The sequence below is a fragment of the Crocuta crocuta genome, unplaced genomic scaffold (assembly GCF_008692635.1).
Source record: "Crocuta crocuta isolate KB4526 unplaced genomic scaffold, BGI_CrCroc_1.0 scaffold112, whole genome shotgun sequence".
NCBI lineage: Eukaryota > Metazoa > Chordata > Mammalia > Carnivora > Hyaenidae > Crocuta > Crocuta crocuta.
Window position 1 is genome coordinate 2661121 of NW_027528818.1, and position 13219 is coordinate 2674339.

Here is a 13219-nt window from a genome sequence, read left to right on the forward strand (position 1 = left end):
TTCTAAACCTGACTCCGTCACTGAATTAGTTACAGTTGATTTAACTACCACATGATCTGCCACTAGATGCCCAAGTTCATTTTAGCTGAGTAGCTGGTTAGGCTATCCACAGTATGTAAGCAATAATTAGATCTTAGTTTTTAGAATTTACTTAAGCCAGATGACAACTTTCAATTTCAGATCTAACGATTTCTTAAATAAATGATTCATATTTCAATAAATATTTCAAAGTCAAACTTTTTTTAAAACTATTATTTTTTTTCAGAAGATAAAAGCAATACAACATATGGAGTATCTTCCATCTTTTAAAAAACTGTGAACAAACGAATAGGTTTAGAGTATGGCATAAAAGACTAATCAGATTAACAAATGTTCTCAGTGTGAGAAGCAATAAACATTAGAATGGATGACTAAGTTATGTTAGAGAATCTCCTTCCCAGAAATTCTGAAAAGAAACCTTTTCTCAAATGGCCCACACATGACTATGCCTGAAGACAGACACAAATAACTGATGTTCTTTACCTTGTTAAACTTTGCTACTTATGCTATATTAGTCCAAGTTGAGTTTTGTTTGTATAACCAGCAGATATAAGGTTATTGGCTCATGGTCAAGATCACCAATTGGACTGTTAACTGTAGAAATTCTCATTAGACTCTGCTAGTACACCTGCTATATCAGCTCAAGTTTTGAGTTTTGTTTTGTTTGTGTAACAAAGTTATTCGTTGATGGTCAAGATCACTAATTAGGCAATTAACTGTAGAAATTCTTGGAATAACACATCCTAAGTGACAATGCATAATGTAATTACTTGTTGGTAAGGTTTACTTTCTACAAAGACTGCCGCTTTTCCTTCAGTGGCAGTGGGGCAATGAGCAGCCTATGTATGTATATGGTTCTCTGAGGCTAGTTATATTACTAGCTAACAAACAACAACTGGGATTCAGCACTTATTCATCAGTCTCCTTTGAATTTGCTTGTAGTAGGTCCACATTCCTAAGAGTTTTACATTGTGGGTGGATTGATAATGAGGTTCCAGTCCTATAAAACTGAGTATCAGATCCTGGAGGAAGCAAGTAACCACATAAAGCACTGCCTTTCTGTGATGTGCTAGACAGATAAGTGGACAGGTTCTCTGAATAACATTTTGTCATTTCCACCTGTAATAAATGATAATCAAATAACTGAAATCAAATCAAATCAAAACCAGTGATGTAGCTTATTGTAAGTGGTAGGATTCCGTATATATTTTAAAGGTAGAGTCAGTAGGATTTGTAGGTTGCAGGTTGGGAGAGAATAAAGTCTTAGTTCTGGGGCTATAAAACAATTGATGTTTTCATGTTTCTGAAATTCTAAAGCAGTCAGTGGCTTTAAACCATTTTTTTTCTTCTACACAGTTCACATGTGCAACCGACAACCATCAGTGATGCAGACATGTGACATCTCTCGTGTAGAGCAGTAACTTTCAGTTGCTGGTAGTGGTTGCAAGTGGAACAGTTTTGGTGATACTCAGACATTCTGGAAATAAATTCTTTGGAGGGAAATCCCATAACCTCAATTTTCTAAGACATCATAAAGCTACAAGAAAATAGATTCAGGACTAACCTACAATCTTTTGACTATATATAAATGTGACTCAATATTAAACTAAAATTTTAAAACAAAGCTTTTCAACGTAGAAAGCTTGTGTCCCAACTTACCAAATGGAACGCCTCTGGAGAATGCTGAAAACTAAGCAGCATATGAGAAAGAACTGCAAGAGCACCAGGTCTCACAAGAGGAAACCAAAGTCGATTAAAAACCTTCAAAAAAGACAAGATATCCATCTTAAAGAGTTTGTAGGGAAATCATTAACGCAACCAGTGGTTATTTTCCTTGGAACAAAAATATGTATGTGACTACCCCTTCCTGGAAAGGTCTATCATAACATGTTTATGATAGGTTTATCATAACATTAACATAGGTTTATCATAATGTTATGAAAGGTTTATCATAACATTAAACTTTGGGAGAGAGAAAGGTGAGAGAGAACAACATGACTGATTCAAGGGAATGTAGTGGCCTAAACAACTCTTAAAACCCCTTGATCAAATAAAAATCTGTCAAATCTTATTTACAAAGTGATAGTTCCTTGGCCCACACTTCATCCAATAAATATTTACTGAGTACTTACTACTGCTTGGCATTGTTCTAGGCACTGAGGATAAAAAGGTGGATTAAAAGAAAATCTCTGATCTGATAGGGCTTACTGTCTACAGGGTGGGTAGACAATAAAAAGTAACATGGAGACAAGTGCTATGAAGAACGGAGTATGAAGAACACGGGCTGCTGAGTAACAAAGGGGTCTGCTATTTTATTTGGGTATTCAAAAAATTCCTCATGTAAAAGGTGACATCTGACTATAAAACACTGAAGGAAATGAGAATAAGCCTGGCAGGTACCTGGGAGAAGAGCATAATAAGGAAGGCAAATGTCAAGCACTACAAAGGCCTTGAGGCCTGTAGCTTGGTATACTAGAGGTACAGCAAAGAGGGCAGTGTAAGCAAAGCAAAAGGACTGAGGCAATGATAGCAGGAGACTCGATGAGAGAAGCAGCAGTGGGCGAGACCATATAGGACTTATGTGACATCTGTGGGGGACCAAGGGCAGGAGCAGGGAGGCTACTGCAATCAGTACCGCAAGGCATGATAATGACTTTGGATCAAAGTGGTAGTGATGTAGCCAGTTTAAAGTGATAGGATTCTGGATATATTTTAAATGTGGAGTCAATAGGATTTGTAGGATAACGGCTGAGAGAGTAAGAGAAGGACAGCTTCAACGTTTTGGCCTGAGCGTGTGGAAGGATAGAGTAACTATATAAGATGGGGAAGACCAGGCCTGGGAGGGAAAAATCAGAGAAATGAAAATGAAATGAAATGAAAAAGTTGAATCTGAGACCCAAGTATGGACGGTTGGATACATAAATATGGAGTTCATGGGAAAATAATGAACAAGAAATAGGAACCTGGCAGTTGTTAACTTAGAAACATTATTTAAAGCCATGGAACATATATGCTGTGAGTATGGACTGAAAAGAAAATTGATCAAAAATGAAAGGAACTCTAAAGCACTCTAAAGTTAGAAAGATCCACTACAAGACACTGAGATACTAGTGACCAGAGGAAAAAAAAAAGAAGAGAACTGGGACAAAAAGTAAGCGAGGAAAGTGTTTCAAGAGGGAGTGATCAACTGTCACATGCCGCTGATAGGATAAATGAGAGGAGGACTGATAAATAACTCCGAGTTTAGCAATACTGGAAAGCACTGGTGTCAAAGACAGTGTTGGTAGAATAATGGTGGTACAGGCTAGATTAGCTGGATACAAAAGATAATAGGAAGGGCGCCTGGGTGGCTCAGTCAGTTTTGTGTCCATCTCTTGATTTCGGCTCAGGTCGTGATCTCAGTTTGTGAGCTTGAGCCCCATATCAGGTTTAGCGCTCACAGTGTGGAGCCTGCTTGGGATTCTCTCTCTCCCTCTCTCTCTGGCCTCCCCCATGTGCACACACGTGTGTGCACTTGCACATGCACTCTCTCTCACTCAAAATACTAAACATTTTTGGGGGAATAATGGGAGGAATATGCTTTTATATTTGATACTTGAAAACAGCAAAATTATTTTAATTACCTATACTTAAATACCATTTTCAATTTCTAAAAGCTGTTTCAAAATTATTATTCAAAAGAAAACCAAAAATTAGAACATATTCAACATTTGATACTTTATAGGGACAACTCAAAGACAAAAGCACTGATTAGGAGACCATTCATTTTAAGAGATTTCAGTACTCCCACTTACCAGTTCTATTTTCAGTAAAGTAACATCTATCAAAATAGTAAACTTCTGGACAGCTGCCAGTCCCTTCAGGAGTGCAATCACCCATGTGTCCACATGCTGAGCCAATGGCCAGGACAGCCAGTCAATCATTCTGAAAATTGAAAAACAAAACTATTAATCTTGAAAATATTTTCAACATCTTTTAGTTGGAAATAACAAGGGTTAGAGTAGATAACCACTCCCTTTGTGACTCAATAGAGCATTGTTTAAGATGTAGAAATAAGGGGCACCCGATTGGCTCAGTTGGTTAAACGTCCTACTCTTGATTTCGGCGCAGGTCATGATCTCATGGATGTGAGAGCCCCACGCCAGCTCTGCACTGACAGTCCGGAGCCTACTTGGGATTCTCTCTCCCTCTCTCTCTGCCCCGCCCCTGCTTGTGTACTCTCCCTCTCTCAAAGTAAATAAACATTAAAAAATCAAATCAAATTATAGGATGTAGAAATGAGTATAATGGGAGCTTGTACTCAAGGAGTTTCCGATCTTGTAAGCTGACAGTTTCTCACATATCTCAATAAAAAGAATTTCCAATAAAGGGTCATTTCACGTAAAAGTAAAGTTTTAAGTTGATGTTACATAGTGGAATCTAGACTTTATTAGGCAAACTTACTCTAAGAAGAGCAGTTCAAATGTAGTTCTTTAAGATACATGGAAACAAAATTTCTTTCTGGTAACTGCTGTCTAAATATGAAATACACTGTTAAAAAAGACTGTATTTTGAATTATGAAACAGGTCTCTTCACCCTTTCAATATCCTACTATACCAAGAAAAAACGAAGCTTCAAATAGATAAAAGCGTACTGAAAGTCTAAATATACTATATACTGAATTAGTGTTTTTCTTCTTGAAAATCAACCCAGTTTAATGGAGATAATGGCAAAGTAACATGGAGTTTGACAGAGACTGTCTGCAGGGTGGGACATCAATCACAATGAAGAGTGGTACAACTCTTGGAAAGCATTTGGGCCAAATGTTTATACTGTTTGATCCAATGGTCCAATTTTGGGGATTACATAATATGAAAATAGTAGTGGCAAAAAAAGGTTTTTTTAAGTCAGAGTGATCTGGTTTCAAAATCTCAACTTACCATTTATTAGTTGGGGAGGGGGCCCTGATACCTGATAAAGTTATTTAGCCTCTGTGTCTGTTTTCTCATCTGTAGATTACAGATAAACCTGCTTATTTTACAGAGCTGCTATGAAGACTATATGAATTAATATACAACACTGGAAATACTCAATGTGTATGCTTCTTTTCTACCAAATATTAACATATGTGGCAATAAGGAAATAAGTAAATAATTGAACAAAATGTCAAACATAAATACTAAGTATACAAACATATGACCAAAAGAGCAACTAACATGTTTAAAAAATGGACTTCTAAATTGACTTGGTCATTTTCACAACAGCTATATTGTAACTATCTATATTAACACTGGAGTGTTATCTTTTTTAAGGGTTTTGCTCTTGAGATTAAAATGTTCCATCAGATTATCAAGAGTGGTCCAAAGTCCAAATGCATGTTAACTACAAGTTATCTGTATGTTCCCTATGCTCCCTCCCTACACATATTTTACTTCCTCTCTTGTTTTTCAAGACATCTTCTAACAGTGATAGTTATAAATCATTGAAGTAGTCCTTGACAGCTGTTCCACACCTTCCAACCATTGTTAAGCTGATTTTCATAAAAGTTGATAGTCACTCTACATACATGAAGAGACACTTGCATTTGTGTACCAAGAATAAATTCACCGTAGCACTTGTATTTAGGATATGGAAAAATGCAAACAATCTAAATGTCTATCAATAAGGATATAGCTAAATATACTATGAAACATTTATGTAGAGTTTTTAAGGATGAGATTGATCTATATGAATCTATCCATGGGGATCTAACATGGAAAGAACTGAAATATTGTTTAATTAAAACAGAAAAAAAAGTGCCAGTAAGTCTTTTAAAAACTGTTCTTATTTCAAAGAAAATCATGTGAGTACATACTGTGTATTTTTTAAGTGCAAATATGCACACAAAAAAAGATGTGGTTTAGAGGAGGAGTATATGTGAACACATCTCCTGGGCTCCACATGTGGACTCTGCCCTGTGGGGAATGGTACTGCCAGAACAGAACCTGGGCTCCCTGGAACACAGGGCTGTGGCCCAGAACTCCCCTTAGCTAAGGTCAAGGGGCAGAGTAGAAAATTCCATTTGGCCATGGTTCTTCAGTATACCTAGTCACCCAATCAGCTTTCTCCTCTCCTCCCCACTTCTAGCTTCCCATCTCATAACCCTCTACTCTTTACCTTATCCCATATGTACCTAAACTCCTGACCATCCTAAAGAAACTTCAAGTCAGAAGTAACATGAATTAGAAGCCATTCACTCAACAAACATTTGAGTGCCTATTATAAAACAGGTATTCTATTGAATCCTGAAAATTTAATAGTGTTTACAATTTCTGTTTTCAAATTGGTAAAAAAAAAAAAAAGTTAGGAAACTTGTCAACAGTTACACAGTTACAGCAGTACTGCTGTTTGAACTAAAGTCTGCTGTTGAATAATGCAATGCTTTTAGCTATACTTTAATTATATTCTAGTTCTGGTTCAATCTGACTGGACTAGCATATGCCCAAATCTTTTCAAGCATAGGCATTGTAAGAGGAGTTATTTTTATGGTTAACTAGAGTAATCTTGTCCACCATGCATTGGTTACTGCATGAATTTTAAGGACTCTTAACCCTGATATATCAAGTCAGTTTCTTACTATTTAAAGAACATTTAATTATAGTTGTAATTTATGTACTTTGAAGTCTTCCTCCATTAGACCATGAGCTTAAGAGCAGTGATCTTACTACTGGCTTTTGTTTGTTTGTTTTTCAATCTTTAATCTTTGGACCTCCAGTATTCAGCAGAGTGGTTGGCACTGAGAAGGAGCTCAAATTTGTGGAATAAATAAAACCATTTCCTTCTAGAGCTAAAAAATATGCAACTTGAAAATCTTAACATTAAAATTAGCAATATTACATAGGACATAAAATAGATTTATTCATAATTTGTGGAGAATAAAACCAATTTTCACTTTTAGAAGGCAGCTTCACAGCTAGATCTAGCCTCAGTTGGGTTCTTTGTTACATCGTTTTAAAAATCGGGAAATTTCACATAAAAAACTTTCAAGTTTCTTCTGAAAAATCAGATCAGCAACACTGAACTCAAATTTCCTGTAGCACAAGAAAACTGGAGTTGAGGATCAGCTTCCTCTTTTATAAGGTGCTTGTACACCCCATTCCTTATTATTTCAGTTACATACGGCCTATTGCATACTTTAATGTTACTTATCTGGTCCTGGTATTGTATTTGCATTTCTCTGTATTATAGAAAATAACTGTTAAAGCATGGTAAGTGCTCTGTGTGGGGACGTACAGAGTATAGGAAATTATAAAGTGGGAGAATGATAAAACTAAACATAGCTACGCTTTTCACTTACATTTGCAACACAAGAGTAATTACTCCAGATAGAAGGTAGGTTAAATAGTAACAAGTAGGATAAATCAGAAATGCAACACAAAAACTGCATCACAACTTCCCATATAAACAAATAGGCAAAAATTAGTTATCAAATATATTTTATTTTTAAAAATTAATTAATTCATTTTAAGCAATCTCTACGCCTAATGTGGGGCTCAAACTCACAACTCCAAGATGAAGAGTTGCGTGCTCTTCCTACTGAGCCAGCCAGGTGCTCTATAAATATATTTTAAAAACAAAACAAATTGATAAGTTGGATACTATGACTATTTGAAAAGGTTGAAAAATTAAGACTAAGAGTGCTGACTGCCAAGAAATGGAATTTGCACTTGATTTAGCAAGTGATGGTAGTCACTGTAATTTGTTGATCAGAAGGGAAAAAGGAGGTCAGGATGATTTAGAGAAGAGAGATAAATCACTGCTGGCAAAAAGACCAACTAGAAGATTCTGTTGTAATGACTTAGGGCATACAATGAAAAATGTTGGATATTATTCTCTATGCAATGAAGGTGACATACCAATTGATTTCTAATTTCACTTTAAGCTCTGAAATCTGTAATTCTCTGAATCTTCCCATTTTGTTTAGAGGACAACATAATTTATGATATATTCATCACAAAGAGAAAGAAAGATAAATTCAACACAGTGAAAAAGGAATATTACTGCTAAGCAGGACACAGAAGGAATTTCTCTATGGAGAGATGGAGGAGATATGAGTGTTTCTTAAAAATAAATGAACAATGAGAACTTTATACAAAGGCTTAGAAATCAACCATACATAGAAGAGAATGATAAAATGATAAGAATAAATGGGAAAGTAAAAATTAAAAGGAGAAACAATATGAAGAAAATCCTAATAGTATGGTGTCACAGCATTTCGAAAAATTTAAGAACTATGAATANGTAAATGAACAATGAGAACTTTATATAAAGGCTTAGAAATCAACCATACATAGAAGAGAATTGATAAAATGATAAGAATGGGAAAGTAAAAATTAAAAGGAGAAACAATATGAAGAAAATCCTAATAGTATGGTGTCACAGCATTTCGAAAAATTTAAGAACTATGAATATAAAGATACCAAGAAGATGAAAACAAAAATACAGACCACTAAATATGGCAAAGAGATCACCATAAATACAAAGTAGTTGGAATAGGGGCACCTGGGTGGCTCAGTCAATTAGGAGCCTGACTTTTGATTTTGGCTCAGGTCATGATCTCATGGTTCATGGGACTGAGTCTCATATTGGGCTCTGCTTGGAATTCTTTCCCTTTCTCTCTCTCTCAAAATAAATAAACTTAAAAAAAAAAAAGTAGTGGGGATAGAGGCCATATAGCAGGAGCAATATTTATATAGATTTTTCTTCAATATACAAAGCATGTTCACATATCTATGGAAGTTAAGGAGAGAATGAGCAATGAGAATCTGAAAGTAATAGTTACAGATAAATTGATTCAGTTAAATTTAAGAGCACAAGGAAAAAAGAAGGAAAGCAAGGAGAGAAAGTCCTTTTTAAACACTAGACAAAAAGGGGGAAAAGGTAGAAAATATTAAAGTCCCCAAAGTCTGTGTTATAGACAGCAAGATATGTATACATGTAGCTTTCTGAGAAACCAACATAAATACGTAAGTTTATGTCATGACTGTAATTTTATAGCAGGTACACAGAAACCATTTTGTTCCAAAGCACTGCATTTTGTTTAGATGTGCAATACATATAGACAGACACACACACACACCAAGAAACCCCAGGCAGATATTAAAAATAGGTAGAGAGGAAAAGCTCAATCAGAAAAATAGAGTCTTTGAAATAAAGAAACACAATAGTTGGAATAAGCTCCATAAATGGTACCTTTGAAGAAAAAATCATGGTGAATTGTAAGACAGTTCTGATTTTTTTCCTTTAGCTCTCCACAGGGTTTTCTCCCTCATTTCATTTATGTCTTTACCTCATTGTCACCTTCTCACTGAGGCTTTCCTAATCCATCCTATTTAAAATTCCAAACCACTTCCTCATATTTTATGTCTTTCCTATCTACTTTTTTCCGAAAGCACTCATCACTATTCAACATACTAAATTATACTTTAATTATCATATTTAATAAAATCTAAAACAAAATCAACGTTAGGATGTATAATTAGTTTATATACCACCAACGCAGGGAAAATCATGTCAACATCAAATGACTGCGCATTTATACATTTTAACATCTCTGAAATCAGGATGCATCTTGGAATCAATAAAATATGTTACCAGTTTATGGTCTGCCTTTCCATCTAGAAAGGAAGCCCATGAAGACAGACAATTTTATCCATTTGTTCAAGAAGGTTTTGAAACACTGCCTGGCACTATGGTAAGTGTACAATAAATATGATTTGAATAAATAAATGATTGAATAAAAGCATGAAAATGTTGAGAAGGATAAATTATATTAAGTTTACACCTAGAAATATATGAATAGACTGCAAAACATCAAGAAGGAGAAAAACAAACATTAGCAGAAAAGCCTAACTACTCAAAGGAAGGATAATTGGATTGACAGCAGACTCCATATCAGCAACAATAGTTGCCAGAAGGCAATGCAGTCTTATTTTCAAATGTTAAGAGAAAATGACTGTCAATTAGAATTCCGTATCTTACCAAGTCCTCTACTGAAGAATAAGGAAGAAAAAACATATTTCAAGCAGAGGTCAAGTGTATTACCCAGAAATTCTGGTTGAAAGAGAAAGTAAAAGTATATACTCATCTTTAAAAAAACAAAAAAAAACCCAACAACAACAAAACAACAACCCAGAGAGAGAAGAAATAGGTTTCAGGAACAATAATGAGTAAATAAATTAGTAAAATATATTGATAATCCAATATACAATAAGCATATATTTTTGGAATTAAAAAAATCTTAGTTGAAAATGGACTCTGAATTACTGGGATGTCTGTCAAACCGATAGTAGGTAAATAATTCATTCCAACTAATTTGGAGAATCTTTATGTATTTGATTCCATGATTTCAGTTTTACACATCTTAAGTTTTTCATTACCCACACAATACAACAAAATGTCTCCTCCTCCCAAATCTACAACACCATCTAATGTGTCATGAAGAAGTACCTGCAAAGAGCTTGGGTCATACTTGCATCTTTTACATTTGGATCCGTAGTTAGGCTCCTGATGAGAACTGTAATCATCTGAAGAGGAATATGCTGCACAAGGCTTGCCAATGCTACAGAAGGTTCAAATGATGCATCTATTTTTTTAATTAAAAAGAAAAAGGAATATGGCAAGAAGGTTCAAGTAATATTCAGAGAAAAACAACAATTTACAAAAAATGTAATGGCAGCAAAGGTGTTAATCAGGAAGCAGTTGTCAATGCTCCACCTCATGGGTAGATGTTAAATTACAGAAATGAGAGATGAAGGGTGAATAGCAATGATTGTTCATTACACAGAGAACTACTACAATATAAAAACTACGGTTCACTATTGCCATATTTACTCCATAAGTTACTCTGTTTTCCTGTATTATTTAATATTAAGTTACTGTTGTGCTAAAATATTCATTTGTAAGTCAGTGATCAGAAAGGAAATGCAAGGTATCACTTAAATTCCTACGTTAGACCCTCCAAAGTAACTTATAACTATTAATTACAGTAGTCATTACATTGCTTTAAGGAAGATTTAAAAAACATCTCAACGAAGTAAAAATTAAGGTGAATTTTGAGGGGATTTGCTTAAACTATATAATAATTGAGCAAATTCAAGGTGAGCACCTTTACTGCTACAGCTGAAAAAATTCTGGGGAAATCTTACAATTCTAGTAACACAGGTAATACAAGAAAAATTACAATTAAAAAATAAAACAACTAAGATACTGCAAATATATACTTGGTAATTCTTTCCTAAACTTATTTAATTCATCAGAATGCATAAAGCTTGTTAAACCCTACTCTTATTTCTGGTTCTCAAGATAAAAGGAAAACACCTCCTTCAGAAGTTGATGCAAACAACAGCCAGGGAGAATGGTTGTACCAAGTATAGAGGAAGTAAACACAGTTTTTGATCTACTGTTTCACAACTTACAGAGCTGAAAGCTCCAAGTCCAAAAAGTAATGCAGATACAAGGTAAAATCCCTGGTGAGAAAGCATTTTCTTGCCAATTATCACTTGGCTCCTTTCCACTTTCTAAGGATGTATTTCGCGGGCTATGTCCTGGGCGCAAAATGACCTATTTAAGGCCTCATACTCTTTCCCTCATTCAACCTGTACTCTCTCATTCCTACATTAGAGCAGACAAAAAAAAAAAAGGTCAATATTTAAAAACTACATAGTTAGCTGGGATAATTCAGTAATAAAACAAACCGTACAGCCCATGAATAAAAAAGTGGGAAAATTAAAAAAACGGGAAAAATTCGCAACAACAAGATGACAAAGTACGATAATAGTATAATAAACATTATCATGCTACCATTAGTCACTAATGAATAGAAGCTTTATATAGTAGCTGTCATTCTCAAAGCATTCCATAACTTGAGCACAGGCTGGGCAATTAAGCACCTTATTTATTGCCAAAGATCTCGGACTTCAATGTTCTCAACATTTAAAATAGGTACACTATCTTTTTTTAAGGCACAAAGGGACAGCCTAAAAAAGGGTAGTGGATAGGAATAAAATTTTGGATGAGAGTATTCAGATTTGTTTTCCACTGAAAATGTTTTCAGGGCAGAGACGCAAACCTGGTGCGTGCATGTGTGTGTGTGTAAGAGACAGACTGAATTTCCAAGAGATTTTTTTTTTTTCGGAATATAATAACACTTACCCGTGGAAGAAATGCTTGCAAAAACTTCTTGCAGGGAAGGCAGGAGTGTGGAGGGCTCGGCCTTCCAGATGTTCTGCAGCAAGTTACTCACTTTTGTCACCTGAGAGACATATTCCCGCAGCTCCTTCTCCTGGGTGGACACGCACTGGAAATGGCCTATCGTTCGAACAAGCTGTTGACAGAAAGTGATCGACAATTTTCCCTTGGGGATGCACTGCACGAAGTCGCTCAGCAGGTCGCTCAGTCGGGCACACAGCTGCGGCTCCGGCCTCTCACACACCATGCGTAGCACCTCCACCTGCAGCAGGCTGAAGAGGTCCAGCACCGACGGGCAGCTCATGATCAGCTTCAGGCCGTTGTGAATGTAGTCCAGGATGGCTACGTCCTTCCTGTCCAGCGAGTGGTAGCCCTGCTGAAGGAGGCCCAGCACGAACGTCTTGTTGAAGAAGGACTCGAACTCCGGCCGGTGGTACCGTGCGTAGGCCTCCAGCACTTGGTGCCCCACCTGCCGCTGAAAGGGGTCTTGGCCCTCCAGGATGAGCCGGGTGGTCAGGTCAAACATGGCTTCGCACTGAGCCTCGTCCAGCCAATGCTCTGCCGATTCCACCACCTTCCGCACAATCACCCGCTTCAGGGGCAGTGGGTGCGAAGAACTCACCAGGCCCTCCAGGATCTTGTCCATGGTCGCCAAGCTGCAAGGCCAGGGCCACGGGGTTAGGAGCGGGGGCCGACAGTCCCGACGCGGGGCCCGAGAGTCCCGCGGCAAAGGGGAACTTGGAGGGCAGCAGCAGCAGCAGCGGGTCCGACCACCGCCACCGCAGTCTCAGCAGCCACATTTATCGGGCAGGGGGGCCCATCCAAGCCCAGGCGGGGGGTGGCAAGCCTGGGGAGGGTTAAGAGCCGGCACCGCCCGTCGCGGGCCTAAGGAGCCAGACGCCCGCACTCCGCCGCCGTCCCGGGCCCGCGTTCCCTCTCAGCATCAGCGCGCAGGGGATGGCGGGGACCCCA

At 37.1% G+C, this 13219-nt stretch overlaps 1 protein-coding gene across 1 annotated transcript in view; it reads right to left on the minus strand.

Annotated features, from left to right (window-relative positions):
- Positions 1-13211, minus strand: part of USP38 (ubiquitin specific peptidase 38) — a 31608-nt gene extending 18397 nt beyond the window's left edge. Inside the window, exons 1-4 of the mRNA XM_077755933.1 lie at positions 12212-13211; positions 10508-10643; positions 3834-3963; positions 1699-1800 (exon numbers count right to left, since the gene is read on the minus strand). Coding sequence (XP_077612059.1) covers positions 1699-1800; positions 3834-3963; positions 10508-10643; positions 12212-12893 — 1050 coding nt within the window. The 5' untranslated portion in view covers positions 12894-13211. The remainder of the gene's footprint in view (positions 1-1698; positions 1801-3833; positions 3964-10507; positions 10644-12211) is intronic.
- Between the last annotated feature and the right edge of the window lie 8 nt (positions 13212-13219).